The following is a 25,531-nucleotide window of genomic DNA, read 5'->3' as shown; positions in this document are numbered from 1 at the left end:
TTTTTTTTTTAATAAAGACGGGGTGTCACCATATTGGTCAGGCTGGTCTCGAACTTCTGACCTCAGGTGATCCGCTCACCTCAGCCTCCCAAAGTGCTGGGATTACAGGCGTGAGCCACCGCACCCAGCAAAATTCCCATCTTTAAAAAAAAAAAAAGCCAAGGGAGCAGAAGAGCCTTGGATGGGCCCCTTCCCAGGACAGCAGGGGTAGAAGTGGGAGAGGGGAGCATTTGTGACTGTTCTATTATTCTGACCTCCCAGGACTGGACCTACAGAGACATCTGGGACTTTCTTCGTCAGCTGTTCGTCCCATACTGTATCCTGTATGACCGAGGGTAAGGGCATTAGGGGAAGAGAATGGGTATGGGGGTTTGTTAGGGTGCTGGGATAGGGAGGGCCACTAGGATCGCCCACCCTACCACATGCTTGCCCTCCACCCTCCCTGCTCCAGATACACATCACTGGGGAGTCCGGAGAATACCGTGCGGAACTCGGCCCTGAAGTGCCAGAGCCCAGGAGGACGCCTCACCTACCGTCCAGCCTACCTACTGGAGAACGAAGAAGAGGAGCGGAACTCCCGCACCTGACCTGCCACACTAGGAGGGTGGGGAGGAAAATCTCCTAGGGTATAGCCTGGCAATAAACCGTGCCTCTCTCTGTGTCTGTTGCTCTAGCTTGTGTCTTCCTGTTCCAGAGGATGGGAGAAGCAGAAGTGGGTCAAATGCTGCCAGCTCTGACTGGCTGTGCTCACTCTAAGGGGCCCAGGGGCAGGGCAGAACAGGTTGGAAAGAGCTCTCACTGATGGTTCTCAACGTCAGCCTCAGCAGGAGCCCACCAGAGGGCAGAAGCAGGAGTTGTGCCAACCACTGGAAAAGGGGCAACCAGGCAGGGCACCACCAGGGCTGGAAGAGGGGAAGCTGCCTTGGCCTAGCTGTGGAGAATGAAAGATGGAGTGGCCAGGCCCTCCCTTATCCACTAACCCCACCCTCCCATCCCTGTCTAGAGAGGCTGACTCAGCCTGTTCCCAGGCCTAGAACCTTCCCTTTGCTAGACCCTGGATCCTTTGTCTCTGTAGTCATGAGGCTGAGGTGGGGGGTAGGGACAGTGTTGATAAAAGGCACCAAAGGCAGCTCCCACACCCTTCCTCAGAACTGCTGCCCACATGCAGCCCTGGACACAGCCCCTTCCCCAAACCCTACCCTTCTCCCTCCAAGGGGCCCCTCAAGACACTGGGCTGCGGGTGCCTGTCATTAAGATGGGCACAGGGTGGGAGGGCTTCCAGCGGATCCTGAAGGAAGTCGCCTACATCCTCCTCTGCTGCTGGTGTGTCAAGGAACTGCTGGATTAATGGTGGCAGGGAACTGCCTCCTCTCCCCACCAGCACCATGGCTGGCATCGCTCAGGTGGGCTGGGTAAACAGGAGGCATAGCTGCAGCTTCTGTGGCAGAGCTTGCCTGAGCTTCCCATTCTCTTCTTTAGCCCTCAGCCCAACTGCCATCAAGACTTCTGGGGCCAGCTGTGCTTGACCAAGGATGGGCTGTAAACAATGAGTAAAGAGTGACGTGTGGATCCTGCTTTGAGCTATGTCATCTGGCGGACCTGCCTCATCTCTGAGCCTCCCTTCCCAACCCCTGCCTTTGGTGGACCTCTGGTGGGCAGGAGCTTGGACTGCTCTGGCTAGACCCCATTGAGATTGCCACGGGACCTGGCACTCCTCCAAGCTTGGCACAGTGAGCCCACCAGCTCAGATGGTTGATGTTACCATACCCCTATAGTACCAAGAATGGACTGCCCCCCTAAGATATCTGTTTGAGAATCACTGAATTATAAATATAATCCATAGGCCTTGAGGCCCAAGATTCTAAATACCTAAAGGGGAATCAGAAAAAGCCCTAGAAGGGTCTGGGAGCCAGGATGCAGACTGGGGAGGGAACGAGCTTGTCTTGAATAGAACCAAGATTGAAAGCCAGGTTTTCTGACTCTGGTCCCTGGGTGGGGAGGGTGGAAGACAGTCCAGGTTCCTTTCAATCTGTGGTTAGGGAGGGGACCCAGCTTCAGTAGGGTCTTCATCTGTCAGGCCAAGGGAGTATGGAAACCCAAAGGACCCAGCCCTTTCCCAAATAGAAGACCTGGTCCAGGCAGCTTCCTGTTTCTGAGGATCTTGAGGAAAGCACTGAGCTGAGAATAGTCCCCAGCTCATCAAGGAAGCAGAACCCCATGAGCTACAAGAGTTCGCAGCTCACATACAAAGAGAAAGGTACTTGTGTGGCCACACAGGTCCCTTAGGCTTATAACGGCACAGCCCTATCAGGACATAAACAGCTAGATTGAGCAGAATTGGCTCTTCACTTCCCCTTGGTGGCTATAGCTGGTGTTTTCCCTGAGTGGTAGGTATCTCCCAGTGGTAGATATATGTCAGCCGTGTGTCTCGTCTTGCTCATGGGGTGCTTAGGCTTACTGACGTGCCCACCCACAGCCCCCAAAACCGCAGGGCCAGCCATGGGACTCGTTCAACATTTCCACGGGATCCCCACCCAGCATTCCCTGGCCCCTCTTGGGGCCCAGTTATCATCCCTCACCCCTCTGTCACCTGGGGCACTGGCCTGGAGATGGTTGATAGGGCCCTCTTCCTCCCTTCCTGGGACCAGCTCTTACCCAGCCTTCTTCAGTTAACTCTTTTTTTTTTTTCTAGGTTCTTTTTGTAAAGGTGATATATTCCTAGAGTAAAGAACTCTAGGCTGGGCGTGGTGGCTCATGCCTGTAATCCCAACACTGGGAGGCAGAGGCGGGAAGATCACAGGAGGTCAGGTGTTCTAGACCAGCCCGGCCAACATGGTGAAACTCTGTCTCTACTAAAAATACAAAAATTAGCTGGGTTTGGTAGTGAGTGCCTGTAATCCCAGCTACTGGGGAGGCTGAGGCAGGAGAATCACTAGAACCTGGGAGGCAGAGGTTGCAGTGAGCCAAGATCACACTATCACACTCCAGCCTGGGCAACAAGAGTGAAACTCCAACTCAAAAGAAAGAACTCTAATAGTTAAAAGTAAGTCTCAACATCTATCCCCCAATCCCTTAGTGCTCCCCCTGGAGGCAACCATGGTTACCAGTTTCTTAGAGAACGTTCCAGTCTATGCATAGACTGCATCTTTCATTCAACAAATATTGAGTGTATGCTATACGCCAGTGTGGGTCTCTGGATACAGCAGTGACTAAAACAGTGAACAAAGCTTACATTTTAGGGGATAGACAGCTATGTTATTAGCTTATAAGTATTACAGAAAAAAGAAAAAATTGAGCTGGAGGTGGGAGTAGGGGCAGGTCATAGAGGGCCTAAGAATTTGAGCTTTTATGCTGAGTGAAATGAGGAACTACTGCACGATGTTGAGCATGAAATGGGTTTTTTTATTTAAAAAGCTCAAACTGGCTGCTTTGTTGAGAACAGACTTCAGGGGAGCAAAGGTAGGGTATGAGGGACCTATTAGGAGGTATTGGAACAATATAGGCCAGACAAGTTGATGGTCTCGGACCCGGTTTATAGCAGTAGCAGTAGTGAGGGGTGGCTGGATTCCGGACATATTACTCTTCCTAGACACAGTTCTGCACCTTGCTTCCTTTCCTTTGATAGACCTTGGACAGCACTCAGGATCCCACATCAGTGCATTGGGAGCCTGTCCATTCTTTTTCACAGTGGCCTAGTCTCTACAGCACTCAACTGGAGCTTATTTCTTATCCCTGGCAGCTCAGTATGTCTCTCTCTCTCTCTCTCTCTCTTTCTGTTTTTTTTTTGTTTTTTTTTTTTAGATAGACTCTCACTCTGTCACCCAGGCTGGAGTACAGTGGTGCAATCTCAGCTCACTGCAACCTCCGTCTCCCAGGTTTAAGCTATTTTCCTGCCTTAGCCTCCCAGGTAGCTGGGATTACGGAGTGTACCACCATGCTCTGCTAATTTTTGTATTTTTAGTAGAGATGAGTTTTCACCATGTTGGCCAGGCTAGTCTCAAACTCCTGATCTCAAGTGATCCGCCCACCTCGGCCTCCCAAAGTGCTGGGATTACAGGCGTGAGCCATCGCACAAGGCCTCAGTGCATCTCTTTAGACATCCACAAAATGCAGGTCAGTGCTCTTGCATGATCTGTTCAGAGGCCCTTACCTGGTCCCAGTGATGGGGGTAGTCAGAATTTACCTTGGAATCTGAATCTGGGGCTCCTTCTTTCCCCTTATAGCCTACACCCTGCTTGGCCAGCTCCAGCCCTTCCTTCCCTGACTCAGGCCCTGGCCTACTGCCTTCTTTTCCTTTCTTAGGCTTCACTCCCACCAAGCTGGGCATTGCCTGGAGGTGGATCCTGGAGCCTGAGGTCTGGGCCCAAGAGACTTTGCCAGGGGAGGGGAAGTCTGGCAGAGACCACTGGGGAAGTGGTGGGTAGAGGAAGGCGGAGTCCAGGGCTGTGGCCTGTGGTGAGATGGGTGGTAGAGAGCAGGAGGGGGAGTGAGGGGTAGACACTGCCAGTGGCCCAAGGAGAGTGTCAGAGTGGGAAAGAGGGCTTTGACAGCTGAAAAACTGGGGAGAGGAGTGAAGAGAATATCAAAAACCTCAGATATCCTTCAGGGAGCACTTTTCACAATACAGAGTGCTTCGAGCCTCACGAAAGTCCACTTCAGTAATTACCCCTTGTTAACATGAAGGAAATTGGCCCAAAGAGGTGAAATGATTTGCCCAAGGACACACACAGCACACTGTAGTAGTCATTTAGCGCACCCAGATTCTCCGCTCTCAAATTCGCAGCTTCTCCTAATGAGCCTGCCTTCCTCTTCTGAGCTGGTGTTTGCATGGAGAAGGTGGCCTAAGTGGCTTGGAGGCAGAGCCGTGCAAGCAAAAGCATGGAGGGTACCACCGCCCCACTCTGCCCCTGCCCCGCGCCACTTCCCACCTCAGCCCTATGCTCCCTGCTCTCCATTTGGAGGTTTCGGCTGCAGCCCTTTCACCTCATCCACACAGGCTGGGAGATCTTTCCTGCCACATGGCTCCCCACTCTATGGCTGTTCCCCCACAAGTATCTCTCCCCATCTAGGGCAACTCAGCTTTTGAGTGTCCAAACTACTCCCTCAGGAACTCAAGTGGAGTGAGGTGGGAGGTAGGTGAAGGAGACAGGGTGCCAAGATATTAGGCTGGTGCAAAAGTAATTGGGGTTTTTGCCATTAAAACCTCACCTACCTCTCCATGCCCCAGTGCCCTCTGAAGGCCACAGGAGGTGGGGGAATGGATGGATTAGGAATGGAGACAGGAGCGACCAGCTGAATGTGACCCCGACAGCAAGAGGAGAAGCCTGATATCCAGGATTCCCAGAGGATTACAGGACCCTTCTTGGCATTCGAGAAACAGTTGGAGGAGAGGGGTCACAGCCAAGGGGCCAAGGGGTCTGAGGAGCAGCGGAAAATACCAACGGATATCATAGCAGTGATCTGGGGTGCGGGGCGTCCCACGTTTTCCCAACAACACCTAGAGGCTGGCATAAAGGGGGGTGTGGCAATCATTTCACTGACAGCGCCAGAGCACAGACCCCCAAGGTCATAGGCTCTTTTTTTTTTTTTTTGAGACTGAGTGCTGGAGCGCAGTGGTGCGATCTAGGCTCACTGCAACCTCCACCTCCCGGGTTCAAGTGATTCTCCTGCCTCAGCCTCCTAAGTAGCTGGGACTACAGGCGCGTGCCATGATGCCTGGCTAATTTCTTGCATTTTTTTTTTAGTAGAGACAGAGATTCACCATGTTAGCCAGGATGGTCTCCATCTCCTGACCTCATGATTCACCCGCCTCGGCCTCCCAAAGTGTTGGGATTACAGGCGTTTGCCACAACGCCCGGCCTTTTTTTTTTTTTTTTTTTTTTTTTTTTTGAGGCAGAGTTTCGCTCTTGTTGCCCAGGCTGGAGTGAAATGGCGCGATCTTAGCTCACCGCAATCTCCGCCTCCCAAGTTCAAAAAATTATTCTGCCTCAGTCTCCAGAGTAGCTGGGAAAAAATTATTCTGCCTCAGCCACCACGCCCAGCTAATTTTTGTATTTTTAGTAGAGATGGGGTTTCACCATGTTGGTCGGGCTGGTCTCAAACTCCTGACCTCAGGTGATCCACCCACCTTTGCCTCCCAAAGTGCTGGGATTACAGGTGTGAGCCACCACACCCGGCCTGGGCATAGACTCTTATTTACATCCTATTTACGTCACTTGCATGTGACTTATTTACCCCCACCCACTTTCTCAATTACTCTCAGATTCTAGAGTGTTCGCCAGCCTTGGATCGTACATGTTCCTCCAGCCATTCTCTGGCCTCAGTTCCTTTCCATCATTCGCCCTCAGCCCTTCACCTACCCCAGGTTCAAAGCAATGATCCTACCTCCTAGCTGGCTGGGTTCGAGGAGCCAGGGAACCTGCGCCTCCTGGTGGCTGGTCGGAAAGAGGCTGCGGGCAGAGGGGTTGTCTCGCCTTCTCTGGGACGTGGAGTTTTGGAAAATGTTCCCCTGAGCTTCCTGAAGCTAAATTTACCTCCCCCGGCCTTGGGGGGCGCAGAGATCCCGGCGGCGATTAGCGCTGCACTGCAGCCGGCTCCAACCCAGAGGCCCGGAATAGGCGCGGAGTTATAAATAGTGCCACCCGCAGGTGTTGGGGGGAGCCAGCGGGAGGGGGGGTGCCCCTGGCGGCCACGGCCCCTTCAGGTGGGTTGGGCGGTCGCGGTGGGAGCACTGGGGGGAGGGAGGCGTGGGGGTCTGCGGTCTGAGCGCCCCCAGTGGTTTCCTGGGCGGCGGGTTTTTCGAGGGAAGCGGAGGCAGCGGTGGATGGGGGGAGCAGCGGGGAAGAGGTGGGCGCTTGGCGCAGGCTGACGCTCCGCTTCCAGTTCAGTCCCCCACATTCCGAAACAGGCCCCCAGACCCACTCACACAGGACCCAGCCCAGGCACAGCCTCGGCTGTCTGGCCGCCTGGAGGCCTCTTTCCCCCAGGCTCCGCAAGCACCTAATTTCTACGCATCTACCCTTTGGCGCACATGGCCCAGCCTGTCCGGTCACCTGGCCGCCACTCCGAGTCGCTGTCCCCAGTCCCAGTTATTCAGTTCTCCCACTCGGGACTTTCATCCCTCTCTTAAACACTTCCCTCTCTGGGTGTTTGTCCCACTCCTGCTACTCTCCCCTAATATTAAGGTCCAGCTGGTCACCTAAAAAGTTAAGTCTTAACCTGAGGATCTGGGACGATCCCCTACCCCCAGGCAGCCCCTGCAGGCCTCTCAGTTGCCCTCCAGCTCCCAGTTCCAGTCTAGGCCTGGTGGCGGGGTGGGGTCGCCCGGCCCCTGGGGCCCAGCAGGGGTTTCATGGGAGGGGGCGGGGCCCCCAGTAAGCGTTTCTCGGCCGCAGCCGTTTCAGTCCTTTGGCGCGGTTAGGATTTGGGGTAGGAGGGAATTCCAAGTAGGGGTTCACCTCTCCGATTTCTGAGTGAGGAGGTAAGCTATTTGCAACAGGAGAAAAAGAGAGACATGGGGGGGACGTCACTGAGGAACTAAGTGCAGGTTCCAGGACTACTGGGAATGAGGTGGGGAGTGGCAATCCAGCCGCAGAACGCGACTCTCAGATATAGGGGAAGTTGGGCGAGGCGAACCGGAGGCACTGGACGCCTTTGGAGTTTCTGTGCCCAATGGCTGGTGCCAGGGAGCCCGCCCTTCTATTGCCTCTGGAAGCCCTGGCTCTGCCCTCCCTGGGCCACGTTCCCGCCCCCCGCCCCCTTTCCTTGGCTATCCCCCTTCTTCCCCAAAGCAGCCCCCTCTCGATTTCACTTGTGGCATTATCGCCTGGCCCCTACCACAGCCTGCACGACCCGGACGGCTGGAGTAGGAAGGGAAAACCCCAGCCTGGACCCCACCAGCTCGGAGCCCCTCCGGACCAGAATCTGTCCGGCGGGGCTGAGAAGAAAACCCGGAGCAGTGATCAGCCTCGGGACCCAAGGGGGTCAGGGACGATAGGAAAACCCGGAGCGGATTACTAGAGCCAGAGCGCCCCATGGCTGCCGCTACCTCCTCCTTCCTATAGCCCCCCTAATTCTCCAGTGAGATAATGTCTGGGGTGGGGGGCTGTTTGGTTTGGCCTGAGCCCTCAGGGGCGCCTCACACTTTCCGCCCCTGGCTGGGGCGCAGGGCAGCGGCCCCGAGGCTGAGTCACGGCCCGGCGGGGAGAGGGAGAGAGGGAGAAAGAGGGAGGGAGGGACCTGGACTCCGCCCCTCCTGCGCGGGGATCCCGGGTCAGCCCGGGTGAGGGCCAGGGCCCCCTGGCGCCGCCCATTGTGGTCCAACAGGTTGAGCTGGTGTCCCACGGAGCCACCTGCTGAAAAGGGAGGGAGGCCCCCTACGGAGGGGGGTGGGAAGGGAAAGCGAGTCCGACCCGGTTCGGCCTGGCTTGTTGCGCGGGAGCCAAACCTGGCCCTAGGTAGCCAGATTTGATTCCGTTTGACACTAGTGGGAGGGGCCCTTTGGGGTACGCATCTCCGCAGGCTCAGTCGGAAACATCCCTCACCCGCTACCTTTTTTAGTTGGGGGGGACTCCTAAGTATCCCGGTCCTCCCCAAAACCTACATATACCATACATCCCAAAACATCCAGGCACCCCTCGCCACCTGGGTCTCTGAAGAAATCCAAGTCAAGACAACCCTCCTCCGTGGAGACTCAGTTTCTCCACTTAGGGAACCCGCGGGATGGAGGCGGGCAGTAAAAGTGTGAACGCGCCCCCCCTCCCTCTTCGCAGACTGGGCCCCTCCCCTCCGACAATGCCAAGGCCGCAGCGGGCAGTGGCGACAGCACAGAAGCTGCTTGCCCGAGGCGCCCTTCCCTCCCCGCGGGGCACCGTCACGCGTGGGGAGGGACGCAGGGCGCCCGCAGGCTCACCTCCCCGGCTCCCTCCGAGAGGGGGTGGGGCCTAGGGGCCGGAGCTGAAGGCCTGGTGGCTCCCCCTCCCCCTCCCTTCTGGGGCCCTGACCTGATTTTAGCCCCTCACGGGACCCCCTCCCTCAAGACCCTAAGTCCCCAATTCACCCTCACCCAGCCTATCCCTAACCTCTCATACCCTTCCCTTCTGAGGTCCTGACCCTACAGAAGCCCCTCTTTGAGGAGAGGGAGCCCCTGTAGGGGGTGCTCGGTTGCCTGGCCGCTGCGGACACTGCCCCCTCCCCCCTCCTCTCCAGGTTCCAGGCCAGCCCCTCGGCTCCGCCCCCTCCGTGGACGAACTCACTGCGAGACCCACTGGAGATGAGCGGGTATTCAGGCCAATGGGCGGACAGGGCGGTGGCGTGCAGGGGGCGGGCAGAGCAGCGGCAGAGGGCTGGATGGGGGTCGGGGGCGGAGTTTCAGTTAAGGTGGACTGAAAGAGATAGGGGTATGAGCAAGTGGGGGGAGAGAGGGACCGCGGCAGGTGAAGGGAGACAGAGAGAAGGAAAGAAGGAGGGAAAGGAGGAGGGTGGAAAAGACTAGGAGAGCTAAGTAAGAGTTTGGAGGAAGGGGGCAAAAAAGGAGGGAAGGGACCCATCTGCGCCCTGCAGAGGCTGGCTGGACGAAGGGGTTGAAGTTTATGTCCTTATTGGGCGGAGGGAGGGGGGCCTGGGGGGGCGGGTGAAAAACCAGGAAGTGACAGAGGGTGTTGCTAAGTGTTGGGGGGGGGAGTTTGGGGGGTGGCAGGGGCGGGGGGGAGGGAGGGGAGGGATGGGGGGAAAGCAAGCAGGAGGACAGGTGAGACAGCAGGACAGGTGAGGCGGGCCCTGAGGGGGGGGCGGGTGGGAGCCAGGTGAATGTACGGCTCTTGGCGGCCGAGGGGGGGCGGGCGGCAGGAGGAGGCAGAGGGCGGCGGAGGAGGAGCCCCCCAGCAGCGAGCAGCGAGCAACTGACCGCGGCCTTCTGACCAGGACCGGAGCAGGGCCCCAAGCCCCCGGGCCTGGTGGGGGACGCGCTTCTTCCCACACCCTGAGACTCAGCAGCTCCAGCCAGCGGACCCGACGGCTGAGAGGTGAGTGTACCCCACTTTTGTCCCCTAGCTCGGGGTTCACTAGACTCGAGACTACTGCAGTGTCCTTCGTCCGTCCTGAAAGTGGGACCCCCACACGCTTGCAGATCAGATTCCCACCACTCCCCTTCCCTGTGCTTTCCCAACACCCGGGTCTCTGGAATTGGTTTTAACTGGGAGGAAAGACAGAGAAGGAACTGCGGATGCCCCCCAAACCTGGGCGGAGGGTCCCCAGAAACTTTCTCTGCACTTCTCCTGGGATCAGACAGACAGGCGGCTCCAGGATGGAGAGGGGTTGAGGCGGCGCTGAGCGTTCCCCCAGTCCCCTTCGTGACTTTCGGGGGAGACCCCAGACCGGACCGAGTTGAGGGAATGGAAACGCTGACGGACTCTAACTAGGACAACGCGCAACCCCCCCCCCCCGCCACCCCGCGCCCCCTGGCGCGGTGGGTTGGCCCCAGGCCAGTTGCATGGGGGTTGGGGGGGCGCAGGAGGAGCCGCGGCTTGGGGGAAAGTTACCGGCTGGACTATTCGGTTTCTGGCGCTTCCAGAGCCGCGCTCTCTCCAGCCGTGGTGGGGCTCAGCAACAACCTCCGAGCGACAGAGAGCGACCCCTCTCTCCCCTGCCTCTCAATTCCACTCCTTTCCTTCAGGCTCCAGTCCCGCCGCTACCTTTCCCAAGCCAGCTCATGTCCCCAGAACCCGAGAGCGAGGGTGGGTGACTAGGAAGAATTCTCCTACCTACCACCCGTCCCCCCACAGGCGCCGGCGCACCTGCCCCAGCCCTAAGTGGGGGTCGCTACTGTGTTATAGAATCTACAGAGTGCGCCTGGCAGAAGGCTGCCATTCAAAGGGGTGGGGGGCGCTGCTTTCAATTTCTAGCTTTCTCTCCCTCCTCCCACCCCATCCCAAGTAAGAGAGCGACGTGTCCCGGCCAGAGCGAGGTGGGGGTGGGAGTGGGGGGGCGGCGTGGGCAGCGGGTTGTGCCCGGACACGTGCCTGCCCAGGCGCCCCGGCCCTGCTGGTGTTTAGAGAGAGGGCGGGTCCCTGCCCCCCGCCCCGCACAACCCCCACGTATCAAAGGGCGGCTGAGACGTGGTGAGACCTCGGGGCGCCCTGGGGGCCGGGGGGGGGGCAGGGAGCTTGGGTCCGGAGCAGGGGAGGGGCAGAGGCGCCGGTGCTAGCTGACCCACAGGAAACGAGCGCTGCTGACCTAGTTTGGGACACCGGAAGTGGGTGCTGGGGAGAGGGGGAGACCGGCAGGCTGTCCTGGCTTCCGGGCCAGGTGGAGGGTGTTCTTGAATTGACCCCCCGCCCGAATGCCTTGGAGACCCCTAGCTGCAGCTGAGAATGGGAATGAGTCAGCGCAGCTATTCCCCCTTCCCCCAACTTATTCCTGGAGGAGGGAGACCGCTTATCAGGGGCGAAGGAACCAGATTGGGCTGTGAGGGGTTAAACCAGGATGGGAGCTGTCTGTTCCCTAAGGGAGTATGTGTGAGTGGGGTTTGAGGCCTGGAGGATTATGGGGTTGTCTCCTGCTGCCCCACACACACCAACTGGTTTGGTCACCCCTGTACCCGCCTGGCACTGCTGAGAGAGCTGGCATGCAGTGGGCATCAGGTTGGGGAGGAGAGAGTGGGCATAAGGAGTGTTGTGCTGCGCTAGAGAGGGACATATTTGTGACTATGTTTGGGTGGTAGTGTTCCTCCTTAGTGGTAACTGGGGAGAAGGGCAGGGGGCTCCCCCTGGAGCAGCTGATGAAACAAGGAGAAATCTCTGTCAGTGCCTCTGTCCCGGGCCCCCGGGACCCCAGCTCCCCCAGCGTGCCTCTGTTACATGGTTGCTGTGGGCACAACACAACCTGCTGGCACCCCCAGACACTGTTCCTTCCCTTGGGTACCACACACCCCCATACTTGGCACAGGGGTCAAAAAGGGGTTAATACCACCAGAATGGGGCTCTGGGGAAGAAAGAAAGCAGTGCCCACTAGGCTCAGGTGTCAAGGAGACAGGCCTGCTCTAATGGGACTCTCATCACTACTCAGCCTGATGTAGACCCCAGCATCTGGAAGACAGGTGCTGTCCCCTTCTCCTTCCCCATGGTGCCCCCTGGCACCCAGGGCCCCCAGCTCCTCCTTGGCCTAGTGCCTGCCCAGGGAGGGTGCGGCGGGCGGGCAGCGGGGGCTGGGCTAACAATGCACCATCAGGCCCTTTGTGTGCCTGCACTTGGCACCCTGGGGAAGGGTGGGGGAGGGGGCCCAGCAGGCATGGGGGGCGGAGCGCTCTGGGGTGGGGACAGTGAAGGCTGGGGGAGAGAAGCAGAGAATGAAAGCAGGTGGGGAGGAAAGGGAAGTAGGTCAGATAGGGTGCCAGCCCCCCATTCCCAGCCAAGGCTGAGAGAACCAACCCCTGATCCTATGGCATCATACTGAGGGACAGCCTAGGACTGGGCATTTGGGGTCAGAAGTCACTGCTCAGGGGACTGCTCAGGTGGAGGAGGTTTGGCCTGGTACTGCACCCTTCTTAATGCCTGAGAGACCCAGTTCTCCTGGCCCAAGACCAAGGCCCCAAGATGAGTAGTGAATGGGCTCCAGGCAGGTCACTGCCCTCTGACAGAAGCCTCTGGGCCTGCTGCGGGGCTTCCTGCCTCTGGCCCGCTTGGCTCCCTGACCTTCCCGAGAGTTAAGACTGCCTTGACACCAGGCCTTAGGGCCTATGCCTGTTTTGGCCTAGGGCTGGAGAGAAGACTGGGGGAGGAAGGTGGGGACAGGCAGATGGATAGGACCCTGGCATGGGGTGTGCCCGCCCTGGCCTCTTCCCCCTCCTTGTGCTGAGTAAACTCGTGAGTAAACTTGACGTTTTGCCCGGACAGTTTGAAGTTGCCTCGCTGCCCCCTCCCCCCCCACTCTTGCCAACACATAAGCGGCCAGGCGCCAAGGCGAGCCTGGGGGACTGGGAGGAAGGGGGTAAAGCTGCTGTCATCCACCATCAAGTGTTTGGTGGGTTGGGATAAGAAAGACCCCCACACCCAGCCAGGCCCAGGTCTTGGCAAGAGTCCTGGCTGGGGCCTGCCAGCATCTGTCCCAGAGCCTTGGGGAGCCCAGGAAAAGTAGCCTCAATGCAGATCTTCTGCCCACTTCTGACCTCTACCCCTACCAGGGAAAGGCACCCAGCTACCATCTGGCCCCCTGAGTTGCTATCTTTAATGTTCACTGGCTGACTGGCACAGGGAAAAAGCTACTTTAACAAATTCTCCAGGGAGACCAGAGAGGGCTGCCCTTTTCATCCTGTCCCACAGCCTGGGATGGACATCTTAGCCCTGTCTTCCCTGCGGCCTCCAGCTGCCATGGCTTCTGCTCTGGAGGACAGCAAGGGTCTCATTTGCCAGCACTTGCCTTGACCACACCTGGGCCTAACCCCACATGTACCTCTACCGTATTTACCGTCGGGCCTAGCCCTGATCTCCCCAAACCCCTTCCTTTGCCTGTTATCCTCCCCAGAACCAGGTCAACCTTCAGAGCTTCCCAGTCAGCAGATAACCTGTGCAGATTCAGGGGTTGAGGGTTCCCAGGCAAAAGAGGGCTGATGGCAGGCAAATGAAGCAGTGATTCCCCCATAAATATATCAATATGCTATCTTTTGACATCACTGATTTCTCTTATTCCTCCCAGGCCAGCAGAATGACATGGGGAAATGCCTTCCCAGTCCCTGACAGGCCTCGGAGTGGGGCTCCCCCAGGCCCTTACTTTCGACCTCATGTCTCTGGCTTCAGTTTCCTTCCTGTTTCCACCGTCCCCCCAACTCCTCCCCACCCATATGCCCCTTTCAACAGACATCCTCTCCTCCTTCCTTCCTCCTTTCCTCCCCCTTTGCCTGGGAGCAGGGGTCCTCTTTCCTCCACCATGGCCATCCTAGCCTTTTACCTCTTCTTAAACCTAGCCCCCTTGGAGATCCATGACCAAGTCATCTGTCCTTCCCATCCATCAGCAAGGCTCTGGGGAAGAGAACCCAGAGCTTCTCAAGGGGACTACAACTCCCAAGGTACATACAAAGCAATTGTGGTGCACACTGGGAGTTGTAGTCCTTGAGCTCTCAATTTGGCTGAGTCTGAAAGTGACTCTAGATGAGGGTAAAAGCCAGAACTGGGATGGGTTGGAATGTGGGTACCCTCTGCATCCCCCCACTTTATTCTTGCTGTCACATTGCCATGGGATGCCATGTACCCATGACTGACATCCATCTCCCTTGCTGAGACATGCTACCTGTCCTCACCTTAGTGCCCCACCCAAAAGATGCCCACGCCCTGCCCTGCTGCCCCTGGCAGGGGTGAAATAGAGGGGCCCCATGAACTCCCTCCCTGCCCCCTGCCCTCTAGGCTGGTTCCCTCCCTTTATGGGGATCAAAGGGCAGAGAGCAGCCCCACCCCACTCCCTCGCAGGCTGCAGGCACTAGGGCTCTCAGGAATTGCAGGGACTTTGGTGCCCAAGCATTTGCTTGGGCAGGGGGAATGCTGGGAGGTTGGCGCCTGGTGGTAGGGAGAGACATTGGCCCCCACCCTGGGGTGTGGAGCCTTCGTTAACTGCTCGAGGGGCTGTCCATTGCCTCCTAGGTTCTCTCTGTGTAGGCCCTGACCAATGTGCTACCTCTTGAGGATATGGCTTGAGAACAGGGTCTTAGGCTTTATCTGTAGGGCCTAGGGACCTGGGCCCGCCTGGCTGGCACCAAGGCATGGGGGTGACCCTCCCCCACCTCAGGCCCACAGTTGGCATGGGGCGCTGGGAGCAGGGGGGTAGGAGGGAGAGGAGGGCAGGACTGCCAGCATCCTGGTGGGTAGGTGCCAACCGGGCCGGGAGCTGGTGAGGGGCAGCAGGCCAGCGGCATTGAGCCAGCAGCTGTTGGGGGAAAGGGGAGGGGATACTTTAGGGGGCATTTCTGTGGTACCCCCAAGCCTAGCAGGACTTGAGGTAGCCTAATGTCTGGGGGACACTAGGGTACCCCTCAATCCAGGAATAAGGGACCCCAGGAGTTGTTTAAGTGAAACTTGGTGGCCCACCCATGTCTGGGCTCAGAGCCCTCCTGAGTTGCCCCTCAGGCCCAGGCGGGTCCCACCCAACCGGCCAGGGTGGCAGCAGCTTGCGCAAGGGGTGGGGCTAGGCGCTTCCCAGCAGATGCCCCCTCCCGGCTCCTTCCTCTTTCGGTGCCCACAGCTCCCCCAATCTGTCTATCCCCCTCAGGCCAGCTCTGTTCCCCCGATCCCCCGGCTATTGGGGGCTGGCACAAGTGCTGCCCCCTGGCCTGGTTGGCAGGGGTTGGTGCCCGGGCGAGGAACTGTGGTATGTGAGTGGGTTTGGGGTGAGGCTATGGGGAGGGCGGGGTGCCGCCTTGCCCAGCCCCTGAGGGCCCCAGCCCAGTACAGGGTAGGGAGAATTCGGCCAGCTCCCCAGGGGGGCTGAGGGGCCTGCTGGGGTCTGGAGGGCCTCCTTGTGGTCCCCATCCCACATACTCTGAGGGGCTGGGACCCAGGCACCTGTCACCCCTGGCACTGACTGTCCAGGGTTCCCCTCCTCCCTCTTCTGGCCACTGCCACCTCCGTCCCCTCCCCTCCCTTCTTCCTTCTCCTGGCCTCACCTCCAGTGGCCTCTCCCATTGCTCCTCCTCATCTCTGTCCTCCTGGACTGTCCCAGCTCCTACCTTTCCTACCCTCACCTTTTCCTCTTTTAGGACTGAGTAAGGACAGGAGCGGGTGGGTTCTGGGGCTTCAGGCACCACAGGCAGAGACTCTAGGCCCTCTCCCACGCTGCCAGCCCTCCGGTAACCCCTCCCTCCAAGCTGGGGGGAGGGGGGACAGCACCCAGAGGGTTAAGGCTGTAGGGGGGAGGGGCTGGGCCAGGTCGTGGGCGGCCCCTTTGAAGGAGGGAGCTGGAGCGGGGAACAGCCACCCAACCTCCCCCCCAGCCTGGCCCTCCCCCACCTGTCCCAACCTGCTGCCCCCAGGGGTCAGGAGGAGTTGCCGCCAGGCCCCTCAGCCTTCAGGTGAGTAGGCCCTGCTCTGGCTTGGGAGATCAGGCCCCAGGGGGGCTTGGAGGCCTAGAATTAGCCAAGGGTCAGAGGACTAAAAAACAGGCCAGGAAGAGGGTGCCCAGACTTCACAGGAGAGTTTAGGGAACTGAGGGCTTGAGGAACAGGAATGTGGGGAGGCCTCAGTGTCTGAGGGGACCCGAGCGGGTCAGAAGAGGGGCCTATAGGAGCTGAGTGATTGCCGGGCCAGGCCAGGAGGCTGGACAGCCTGGCAGAGAGCCGGGCTCCGGAGATCGGGCTGGGGTGTCCTCTGGGGCTGGGGGGCTCAGGTTTCTGCCGGCAGCTTGGCGGGTGTGGGGTTACCAGCCAGCTCGGTTACCCAGCCGGGGACACTAGGCTGGGGGGAGGGGGTGGGCACAGGGCAGACCCTGGCACATTGTGCGGTCTCCTCAGGCCCTAAGGGGAGCTGGCATTGCCCAGGCAGACCCTGCTGGGGACGCTGATGGCCAGAGTCTGTTCAAGTGGACAACTGCCTGGTCCAGGGTGGGCATCCTCTGGGGAAAGTCCAGCAGCTCCAGGGCTGGAAACTCTGACAGGCAGAGAGGCACAGGTTGTCCCCCCACCCCCACCCCACATCCGCTCTCGCTGCAAATCCCCCTCCACCACTCATTCTCCCCAACTGGCTCCCAAATTGTGGTCTCCGGCTTCATCCAGAAGTGGGGTGTGGGTGCCCTAAACTCGACCATCCTTTGGCAAGACCAGGCCTTGGAGGGCAGGTCTGGGCCCTGATTTAATTCCTCTGCCTCTCTTCACCCCTCACTTGCCTGGGGAGAAGGGAAGGGATGCTCGGAGCAGGGGGCCAATGGAGAAAGTGCAGAGGTTTGAGCAAGAGAGAACCAAGGGGAAGAGAAAGGAGAGGCGGGGACAGCTCCTGGGAGGAGGCCGAGGGACACTGATGTGGTGGAGGGGGTGCGGAGCTCCAGGAGGCCTGAAGGAAGGAAGCAAAGGGTGAACTTGCGGAGGGAAAACAAGGGGCAGAGAAGGCAATGAGTGGACAGAAAGAGGAGGCCGAGAGAGGGGCAAGAGCGAGGGCTTGGCAGGGGATATCCAAAGGTGGAGGGCGAAGGCTGGGAGAGTTGTCCTCATTCCTTCCTCCGCCATCTTTTATCTCCCTCCTATTTCCCTTGATGGGGACTAAGGGGCTGTGGGCGATGGCTGGTGTCATGGAAAGAAAATGTAGGGAAGCATTAAGGGTCTCCCTCATTTCAGGAGCCCCAGAACCAGGATTGGGGGATTTGGAGCTGGGGAGAGACTTAACCCCCACAGCACCGGGAAGCAGCCAACTCCCCTCGCCTCCTTCCCCCTTCGTGGCTTGCGGTCTCTCTTCCCCGCCTCGGCCCCCAGGAAGTGTGAGTGCTGGGGTGGTGAGGTTAGGAGGGGGGAAGCGTCATATGGGGGATGGGGAAGGCATGCACAGCTTGGAGGGGCTGGGGTGGGGAGAGATGGGCTCCATAAATGCCAGGGCATCCCTGGTCAGAGAACCTCTTCTTTGAAGCCCTTCTAGTCCTCAAGTGAGAAGAGGTTCAGCCCCATTGCTTTCCCTCCCCAACTGGGCGATCCAGGTGGCTTCAGCCCCTGGGCCCCGGAGGCCCTGGGAAGCGCTGGGAGAAGCTGGAGAACAAGGATTCCTGGGTCCCTTAGGACTTTGGACTGGCTGTCCAATCTCCCCACCCCCCTGGTCCAGACGCAGGCCAAAGCCCTGGCTTCGTGCAAACTTAGCTCCAAAAAAACAGGAAGAGAACCTGAGGCTGGAGTTGGGGTGGGGGTTGGAGGGAGAAAGGAGACAGAAGTAAGGGGGAGGGGTGGCCAGCCAAGCCACCAGGAGCGTTGGGAAGAGCCTCAGGTCTCTCCATCATCCCCGGCAGGAAGATGGTACAACCTGGTCCTCATCCTCCCTCACCCCATGCTGCTGCTCCTGGAGAAGCCTGGCCAGGCCTCTCTCAGGCTCCCTGGCAGAGCCTAGAGGTAGGGGCCTTGGAACCTGGGGTGGGGGGGCCCTGTGCTTGTGTCTCAGGCCCATATCTATTTTCTCCAACGCTAATCCTGGTTCTGCCTGCTGCCCCCCACACTAAGCCTCACTCCCCTAATCCCCAGGGTGGGGGGAAGGGGGCCCAGCTTTACTCAGCTGCCCTGTTCAGGGCCTCCTATCCTTGCCCTTCAGCTGGCTCAAGCCAGCAGTGTTGACCCTGGTGCCCCCCAGCCCTGCACTGGACACTGCCTGAGGTCAGCACCTGGAGAGAGTTCTCGTCTCCCTTTTTCTTTCTAAGACCAGGCCAGCGGCCTCTACCTTTTGGTTTCTTGGTGTTGGACATACCCTGCCAGGTGCCCTTGAGCACTGAAGGGTAGGTGATAGGCACTCCCACCTTTGCCCCCTCCCACCTTTCTCACCCTGAAGTCTTCCCCCAACCAAAGATGGGGCAGGCTTGACTCAGGGCCCAGTTTCAAGAGAGCTGCCCACCGGCTTGGCCGGTCTAGCAGGCCTGACAGTGAGGGGAGCCTGGGGGGATGGCGGGAAAGAGGGGAGTGATGGGGCGGGGCCCCCAGTTCTTCCCCCTACCAGGCAAACAGACCAAACAGACCTTGCCCGGTTCCCTGGCACAGCTGCACCCCCAACCACCACACACGCCCATGCCCACAAGGTCTTAGCAAGAGGGGGCATGCCAGACTGGGTGGGGATGGGCCGCCTTCATGGGGCGTCAGGGCACTGGGGCCTCTGGGATGCAGAGGTGGGAAAGGTGCCCAAGGTGTGGTGGGCACCCTGGCACCAGTGCCCTACCCTGGCAGAAAGAAGGAGGAGGACTTTGCCCCACCCATCCCTCCCAGATGATGGCTTTAGGAGGGCCCCCTTGGCCTGGTTGGCACCACCATAGTTCCAGGTGGCACCTATATTGACATGGGTGCTAGAGCCCTGGGTAAGGGTTGGGGGAGTTTCCCAGAAGCTAGAGAACCTTATGAACACCCTCTCCTTCCCACGCATGTCCTCTGCCTCTCCCCCTCTCTCGTTGCTACCTCTTGGCCATGGGCATTGGATTTGGGCCTAAGGAGTTAAACACCCACCCTTGCCCAATCCCTGTGTGAGTTGCGTGGTGAACGAGCCTGAGCCTGTGACCTGACAGTGAGGTCAGCCAATCAGCGCCCCCACCACACCAAGTTGCCACGGAGACCGGCCCTGGGGTAGGAGAAAGGAGGCGGGCTTAGCAGCCGGAATGGGTGGGGTGGGCAGGGAAGGAGGGAGAGGGATGGGGTGAGCCACGTGCCTGCCAGTGCCCAGCTCCCAGCCAATGGACAGTGAGGACAGCCCCACCCATCCCCCTTAGGAGGGACAGGATCCACTTGGGCCCAGGAGGGTGCCTACCGCTGCCTAAGTGGCTGCAGTCACCATTGCTGCTGCTGCTGCTGCTGCTGTCCACCTGGCTGGTTTTTGTTTGTTCCCAAGTCTCGGGGCCATTTGCCACTTGTACCATTTGTAAAGTACAGGCAGGAGGATTAAAGGGAGCAGGGAGAGCTCCCAGGCAGCTTGGCTTCTGGGGAGAGAAGTGGTTTGCAGACTTCAGGTGGGAACAGGTGGGCCATCTAGGGTACCTAGATGTGGCTTACAAGCAGAGACAGACACGTGGGTGCTGCTCACCCAAGGTTTCTGTGCAGGAGCCCGAATGAAGTGGCAGGCAGGGAGGCAGACACAGACAATGCATTGTGTCCTAAAGAGGAAATTTGTTGCTCTTGACTCCCCTATTCACTTCCCCCCCAAATAAAAACCTTTCCTCATCAATGGCCAGGGCTGAGCAACTGCTGGAGTGGCAGAGAGGACACTGACAAAATGTCAGTGGGACTTGCCCTCAGGATCATCTGGGCTAGCTTTCAATATTACACATGTGGAACAGGCCTCCACAGGAAAGGAAGTGACTTGTCCAAAGTCATGTAGCGAGTAGTACGCTGGTTCCCTCATGGTGATTTGAGGGAGGGGGCAGACCTGTCCCAAGTAGTTTTCTTAACAGAGGCCATTTGTATAGTGGAATCTAAGCCCAGGCAAGGCCAAGGCCAGAACATTTGTTGAATCCCCACTGCGTATTAGGCATTGTGCCATATTTGCTCTCATTTAACCCTCACCACAACACTAGGAGTCAGGTGGAATTATCCTATATTACAGACGAGGAAGGCAGCTTGGAGAGTAAATCACTTGTTTAAGGTCATGGAGCTCACTGGTGGCAGAGAGAGGATTCAAACTCAAGCCTGGCTGACTCCAGAGCCCAGCTCTTTCCAGACCTCAGCACTGTCTCCACTTGCTCCAGACCCACAAAATGTCAGGGCTGAAAGGCTGAGCCACTGGGTCTTCTACTCCCACCCCCTCCTTGCATAGCCAAGGAAATGGAAGCACAGAGAGAAATGACTTTCCCAAGGTCGTTCAGCAAGATAGTAGCAGAGCGGGGATTTAAAGCAGGTTTCACCCCTTTGCAGGCCAGACCGGTGCCCCAACCCCTGCCCGCACCTCTGCCAGCCTTGGGAGGGCTGACTGCTCCACACCGGCCTCCTGTGGCTGGGCCTTGGAGGGAAAAGGATAAGGAGCAGGACAGAGGCCCTCTGGAGACAGGGGGCTCTCCTAGAATGGGAGGGAGGGGTGGCAGCAGCTGAGGGGAGGTGGGGGGTGGGACTGGAACTTGGCTTATTGGCAGTGGGGGAGGGGGCGGGGGCGATGCTTATCTGTGAGGGGCAGGAAGCACCCGCGCCAGCCAGTGACACCCCAGCAAAGGGTGGCTGCTCCTTGGCCCCAGGGGGGAGGGGAGGATGTGGGGGGAGGGATGCTGGGAGCTGTGTTTCCCGTTTGGCCTCCAGAAGCGGGGGATCTAGAAGGGGAGATGAACTTTTATAGCCAGGGGAAGGGCACAGGAGGAAGAGGATGATGCTTGGGAGCTGCCTTCTCTTGTTTGCATATGTTTTACAGTGTCCCAACTGCTTTGGAGAGAGATAACTTGATTTAAAGCACCTGGCTGTGCCTGGTCCCCAGCAGATCTTGGTCCAGTGTGAGTCTGAACTCTCTCACTGGCCTCTCCCAGGCTATGAGGAGGTTCCATTGCAAAGACCGTTACCTCACTTTTCAAATGACTGAGGCCAGCTGCCGATACCACCCCCAGTCCCTCAGTCAGTTCTTCATGAAGCCCGAGCCGAGCCAGGACCCAGGCATCCTATCTCCCAGTCCACCACTCCTTCCAAAGAGATGGGGAATGGGGCAGGTGACGCAGGTGGATCGCTACGAAAGGGCCAGAAAGGCAGGGCTCCTGCTGCCACAGAGGCAGAATAGAATAGTATAGTGGTTAGGAACAGGGACTGGGCCCTGTTCTGCACTTAACTTGGAAAGTCTCCTCACCTGTGTGAACCTCGGTTTCCTTGTCTGTGAAACAGATGATGATCACACTGCGGAGGGTTTTGGAAGATGAAATGGGTGTAAAGTACTCAGAAGAGTGACTGGCAGAGAGTCATCCCTCAATAAGTATTGGCTAAAGTTGGTCCTCTTTCCCCAGACCCCTATGGGCTGAGCGCTCTTAACCTCCCCTCTACTTGACTCTGCAGGAGAAGATGGGGAGCCCCGAGGATGACCTGATTGGGATTCCATTCCCGGACCACAGCAGTGAACTCCTGAGCTGCCTCAATGAGCAGCGCCAGCTGGGCCACCTATGTGACCTCACCATCCGGACCCAGGGCCTTGAATACCGCACCCACAGGGCTGTGTTAGCTGCCTGTAGCCACTACTTCAAGAAGCTGTTCACTGAGGGTGGTGGCGGAGCCGTCATGGGAGCCGGGGGCGGCGGGACAGCTGCTGGGGGAGCAGGGGCCGGCGTGTGTGAGCTAGACTTTGTAGGGCCAGAGGCACTAGGCGCCCTCCTTGAATTTGCCTATACAGCCACTCTGACCACCAGCAGCGCCAACATGCCAGCTGTTCTCCAGGCTGCCCGGCTGCTGGAGATCCCGTGTGTCATCGCTGCCTGCATGGAGATTCTGCAGGTTAGTGGGCTGGAAGCTCCCAGCCCGGACGAGGATGACTGTGAGAGAGCCCGCCAGTATCTGGAGGCCTTTGCCACAGCCACGGCCTCTGGAGTTCCCAATGGTGAAGACAGCCCTCCTCAGGTGCCCCTCCCACCACCTCCACCACCGCCACCTCGGCCTGTTGCCCGCCGCAGCCGCAAGCCCCGGAAAGCTTTCCTGCAAACCAAGGGGGCCAGAGCAAACCACCTAGTCCCCGAGGTGCCCGCAGTGCCTGCAGTGCCCGCCCATCCCTTGACCTATGAGGAGGAGGAGGTAGCAGGCAGAGTGGGCAGCAGTGGGGGCAGTGGGCTGGGGGACAGTTACAGCCCTCCCACAGGAACCGCCTCCCCTCCTGAGGGCTCCCAGAGCTACGAGGCCTATGAGGGTGAGGAAGAAGAAGAGGAGCTGGTATATCCCCCGGCCTATGGGCTGGCGCAGGGGGGCGGGCCCCCGCTGTCCCCAGAGGAGCTGGGCTCAGACGAGGATGCCATCGATCCTGACCTGATGGCCTACCTAAGCTCCCTGCACCAGGACAACCTGGCACCAGGCCTGGACAGCCAAGACAAGCTGGTGCGCAAACGCCGTTCCCAGATGCCTCAGGAGTGCCCTGTCTGCCACAAGATCATCCATGGGGCGGGTAAACTGCCTCGCCACATGAGGACCCACACAGGCGAGAAGCCCTTTGCCTGCGAGGTCTGCGGCGTTCGATTCACCCGGTGAGCAGCAAGTGGGGAAGGGCCCGGTAGGGGCCATGGGTTGGGGACAGGGTGGGAAATCCGAGGTGGAGGTAGGTGGTACTGGAGAGGCTGGGGCATGAGTGGGTGACTGGAGTGAGGAGAGCAGGAGAAAGCAAGCCAAGGGCAATGGGTGGGGAGGTGTCTAGAGCATGGAGGATTTGGTGCCCAGGAAGGCACTGTGGGAAGCAGAGGAGTGGATACTGGCAAGGCCCTGTTAAGCTACAGGCCAGCCAGCGGGGTGTCCTGGGGCAATAGCGAAGTTACACATAGTGAGGGACAGTGATGGGAGACAAGCCTGGGGTGGCATGACCAGGAGGAGCCAGGGATCCCACTCTGAACACCTCCTTGCCCCCCACCCCTGCCTGTGCCAGGAACGACAAGCTGAAGATCCATATGCGGAAGCACACGGGAGAGCGCCCCTACTCCTGCCCGCACTGCCCAGCCCGCTTCCTGCACAGCTACGACCTCAAGAACCACATGCACCTGCACACGGGGGACCGGCCCTATGAGTGCCACCTGTGCCACAAGGCTTTCGCCAAGGAGGACCACCTGCAGCGCCACCTCAAGGGCCAGAACTGCCTGGAAGTGCGCACCCGGCGGCGCCGCAAGGACGATGCACCACCCCACTACCCGCCACCCTCTACCGCCGCTGCGTCCCCCGCAGGCCTCGACCTCTCCAATGGCCACCTGGACACCTTCCGCCTCTCTCTAGCTCGATTCTGGGAGCAGTCAGCCCCCACTGGGCCCCCAGTCTCTACCCCGGGGCCCCCTGATGACGATGAGGAGGAGGGGGCACCCACCACACCGCAGGCTGAAGGTGCTATGGAGTCCTCTTAAAGAGGGACAAGTGGCCAGGCTGAAGTAGCACAAGGCCGGGGACACCCATGCCAAGCAGTGGGAGCACGCAGGACAGACAGAGCAAGGGGTCTGGGGCACGGAGCCTTGCTGGCATCAGCATCAGCCCTTCCTCCCAGAACCCTCATTCCAATTCCAAGCTGAGAAGGTATTGGGGCAGAGGCTCCCCAAATTGGGGTGATCCCCCAAGGAGTGATACATATATTGTGTATATATTTACAGCTCTATTGTAAAAGTGGGGTCCCTGTCCCCAGCTGCTCCTGGGGAGTAGAAGCAATAATGTATTTCTGATTTGTGGGTCCCACTTCGGCTATGCGGGTTTCTAGGGGGTGGGGGCTTGGGACCAAAGCGTTGCCCCGCCCCTATGCCCCTCGGGGGTTTTGGCTGTGTACGGGGGTGAAGGACTGCCCCTCCCTTCCAAGACCCCTCCTTCCTAGTTTCTGTTCCTTTTTCCTGGCAGTGAATTATGCAAAAGGGGGCGGCAAAGGAAGGGTAGGTGGGGGAAAGCCAGGTGGAAGCTTGAAAGACTGGGGGACTGGGCCTGTAAGGAAGGAGCCATCCCAGTCCCCCTCCGCCCTGCTCCCGGCGCTGAGTCATGGGGTCCTGGAGAAGAAGGGGGCGGGGTGGCCTGATTGGCTCGCCCGCCCCTGGGGGCAGTGGAGGGGGGGCCCCGCCCAGCTAGGGGAGCCGCTCGGTTCCACTCCCCTCCCTGTCCCTCCCTCCCCGTGGCCCTGGGCAGGGAATGTCTTGTTCCCGCCGCTCCCTCCCCGGGGCCAGAGGGCAGGGCGGGCCGGGCGGCGTCCTACCCTCTTCTCCTCCCCACCTCCTCCCGCCCAGGTGCGAGCCGGAGCCGCCGCCACCGCTGCCGCCCCTGACTCACGCCGCCCCCGGGCTGGCGCAGCGAGGGGTGTGGGACAGGGTGAGGGGTTGGAGGAGCCTTGCGGAGAGCGGGCGAGCCGGCGCCATCTGGCGGCCATGCCCTGGGCGGCGAGCGCCCCCCGCGGCCACTGGAGCGAGCTGTCTTCGCGCTCCTCACCCACCCCACCTGGTGAGCGGCGCCCCCTTGCCAAGGCAGTGGGCACGGAGCTTCTCGCTGGGCCGCAGGGAAAAGGGCTGCGGACCTGTGGGAAAGTGATCCCCTTCCCAGATCCTTGCCAGCCGGGCTTCCTGTCGGGCGGAGGAGAATAACCTCCTCACTCTTCTTTTAGGATTCAATCCACCCCCATTCTGTACATAGCCTCTTCTGTTGGTCTTGTTGAAATCTAGTTTCAGATTTTTTAACTACCCAATTCTGCTGGGGGTGGGGGACAACCCCCCTTCCTCGCTGGGTGCTGGACCCCTTTTGCAGCCTGGGCTCTGCCTTGCACTATTTCCCCTTCCTGGCCTGACGGCCCCTCCCCCTCCTTAAAAGGGGCAGGTTCAGGGGCCCGGTGCTCTTCCTCTCTTCCATGCACCCCTTTGCCCATTTGCACAGCTGCCCAGGTACCCCTAACAGTGGGGAGGGGTCACAGGGAGGGGGTAGCGGGACCAGTCCCTGTATCTATTTAAAAAGTGATGATGTAATATATTGGGGTGGTGGGGAGGTCGGGTTGTCCTGGGCCTCATCTTAGCATTTCAGGTGATGGGGGGAGCCCAGGGCTGGGGAGACCTGGGGCCCAGCCCCAGAGAGTGGGGACAATGTGGCCTCCCTTCTCCCTACTTGTGGCTTTCCCAGTCAGTGCCTTAGGGGGAGAGGCACTCCCCCCCTCCTATTTCCTTTCCCCCACCCCAACCCCCCACCTCGGGTGTAAGCGACAGGAAGAAATAATAATAATTTAAGATTCAC

The 25,531-nt window shown here is 59.1% G+C and overlaps 4 protein-coding genes across 15 annotated transcripts in view; all 4 read left to right on the top strand.

Moving 5' to 3' along the window:
* The window catches only part of FLAD1 (flavin adenine dinucleotide synthetase 1), a 9,361-nt gene extending 8,700 nt beyond the window's left edge, over positions 1 to 661 (top strand). For all 3 annotated transcript variants that reach the window (XM_032264893.1, XM_032264891.1, XM_032264892.1), the window contains exons 7-8: positions 262 to 335; positions 452 to 661. In XM_032264893.1, the coding sequence (XP_032120784.1) occupies positions 262 to 335; positions 452 to 587 (210 nt within the window). In that variant the 3' untranslated portion in view covers positions 588 to 661. The remainder of the gene's footprint in view (positions 1 to 261; positions 336 to 451) is intronic.
* A 442-nt stretch (positions 662 to 1,103) lies between these two features.
* Positions 1,104 to 1,851, top strand: LENEP (lens epithelial protein). The gene is made up of 2 exons (XM_032264902.1): positions 1,104 to 1,403; positions 1,480 to 1,851. The coding sequence occupies exon 1, from the start codon at positions 1,163 to 1,165 to the stop codon at positions 1,346 to 1,348; it is 186 nt and encodes a 61-aa protein (XP_032120793.1). The 5' UTR covers positions 1,104 to 1,162; the 3' UTR covers positions 1,349 to 1,403; positions 1,480 to 1,851.
* A 7,838-nt stretch (positions 1,852 to 9,689) lies between these two features.
* Positions 9,690 to 25,530, top strand: ZBTB7B (zinc finger and BTB domain containing 7B). 10 transcript variants are annotated; one of them, XM_032264871.1, is made up of 6 exons: positions 9,709 to 9,748; positions 9,922 to 10,022; positions 17,306 to 17,445; positions 17,962 to 18,061; positions 21,662 to 22,830; positions 23,223 to 25,530. In XM_032264871.1, the coding sequence occupies exons 4-6, from the start codon at positions 17,966 to 17,968 to the stop codon at positions 23,686 to 23,688; spliced, it is 1,731 nt and encodes a 576-aa protein (XP_032120762.1). In that variant the 5' UTR covers positions 9,709 to 9,748; positions 9,922 to 10,022; positions 17,306 to 17,445; positions 17,962 to 17,965; the 3' UTR covers positions 23,689 to 25,530. The 10 variants fall into 10 exon arrangements, with proteins under 10 accessions (XP_032120760.1, XP_032120762.1, XP_032120766.1 ...); XM_032264873.1 differs by having other exon boundaries at positions 9,745 to 9,765; positions 23,223 to 23,986; XM_032264869.1 differs by lacking the exon at positions 17,962 to 18,061 and having other exon boundaries at positions 9,690 to 9,765.
* On the top strand, positions 23,858 to 25,530 carry LOC116541032 (SKI family transcriptional corepressor 1-like). Its single transcript, XM_032264879.1, has one exon. It carries the CDS (start codon positions 24,019 to 24,021, stop codon positions 24,892 to 24,894), a length of 876 nt encoding a protein of 291 aa, XP_032120770.1. The 5' UTR covers positions 23,858 to 24,018; the 3' UTR covers positions 24,895 to 25,530.
* Position 25,531: the final 1 nt, after the last annotated feature.

This window comes from Sapajus apella, unplaced genomic scaffold, assembly GCF_009761245.1.
Source record: "Sapajus apella isolate SASKATOON/1434 unplaced genomic scaffold, GSC_monkey_1.0 scaffold148, whole genome shotgun sequence".
NCBI lineage: Eukaryota > Metazoa > Chordata > Mammalia > Primates > Cebidae > Sapajus > Sapajus apella.
Note: the sequence above shows the minus strand (reverse complement) of the source record. Positions and strands in the feature narration are given on the sequence as shown.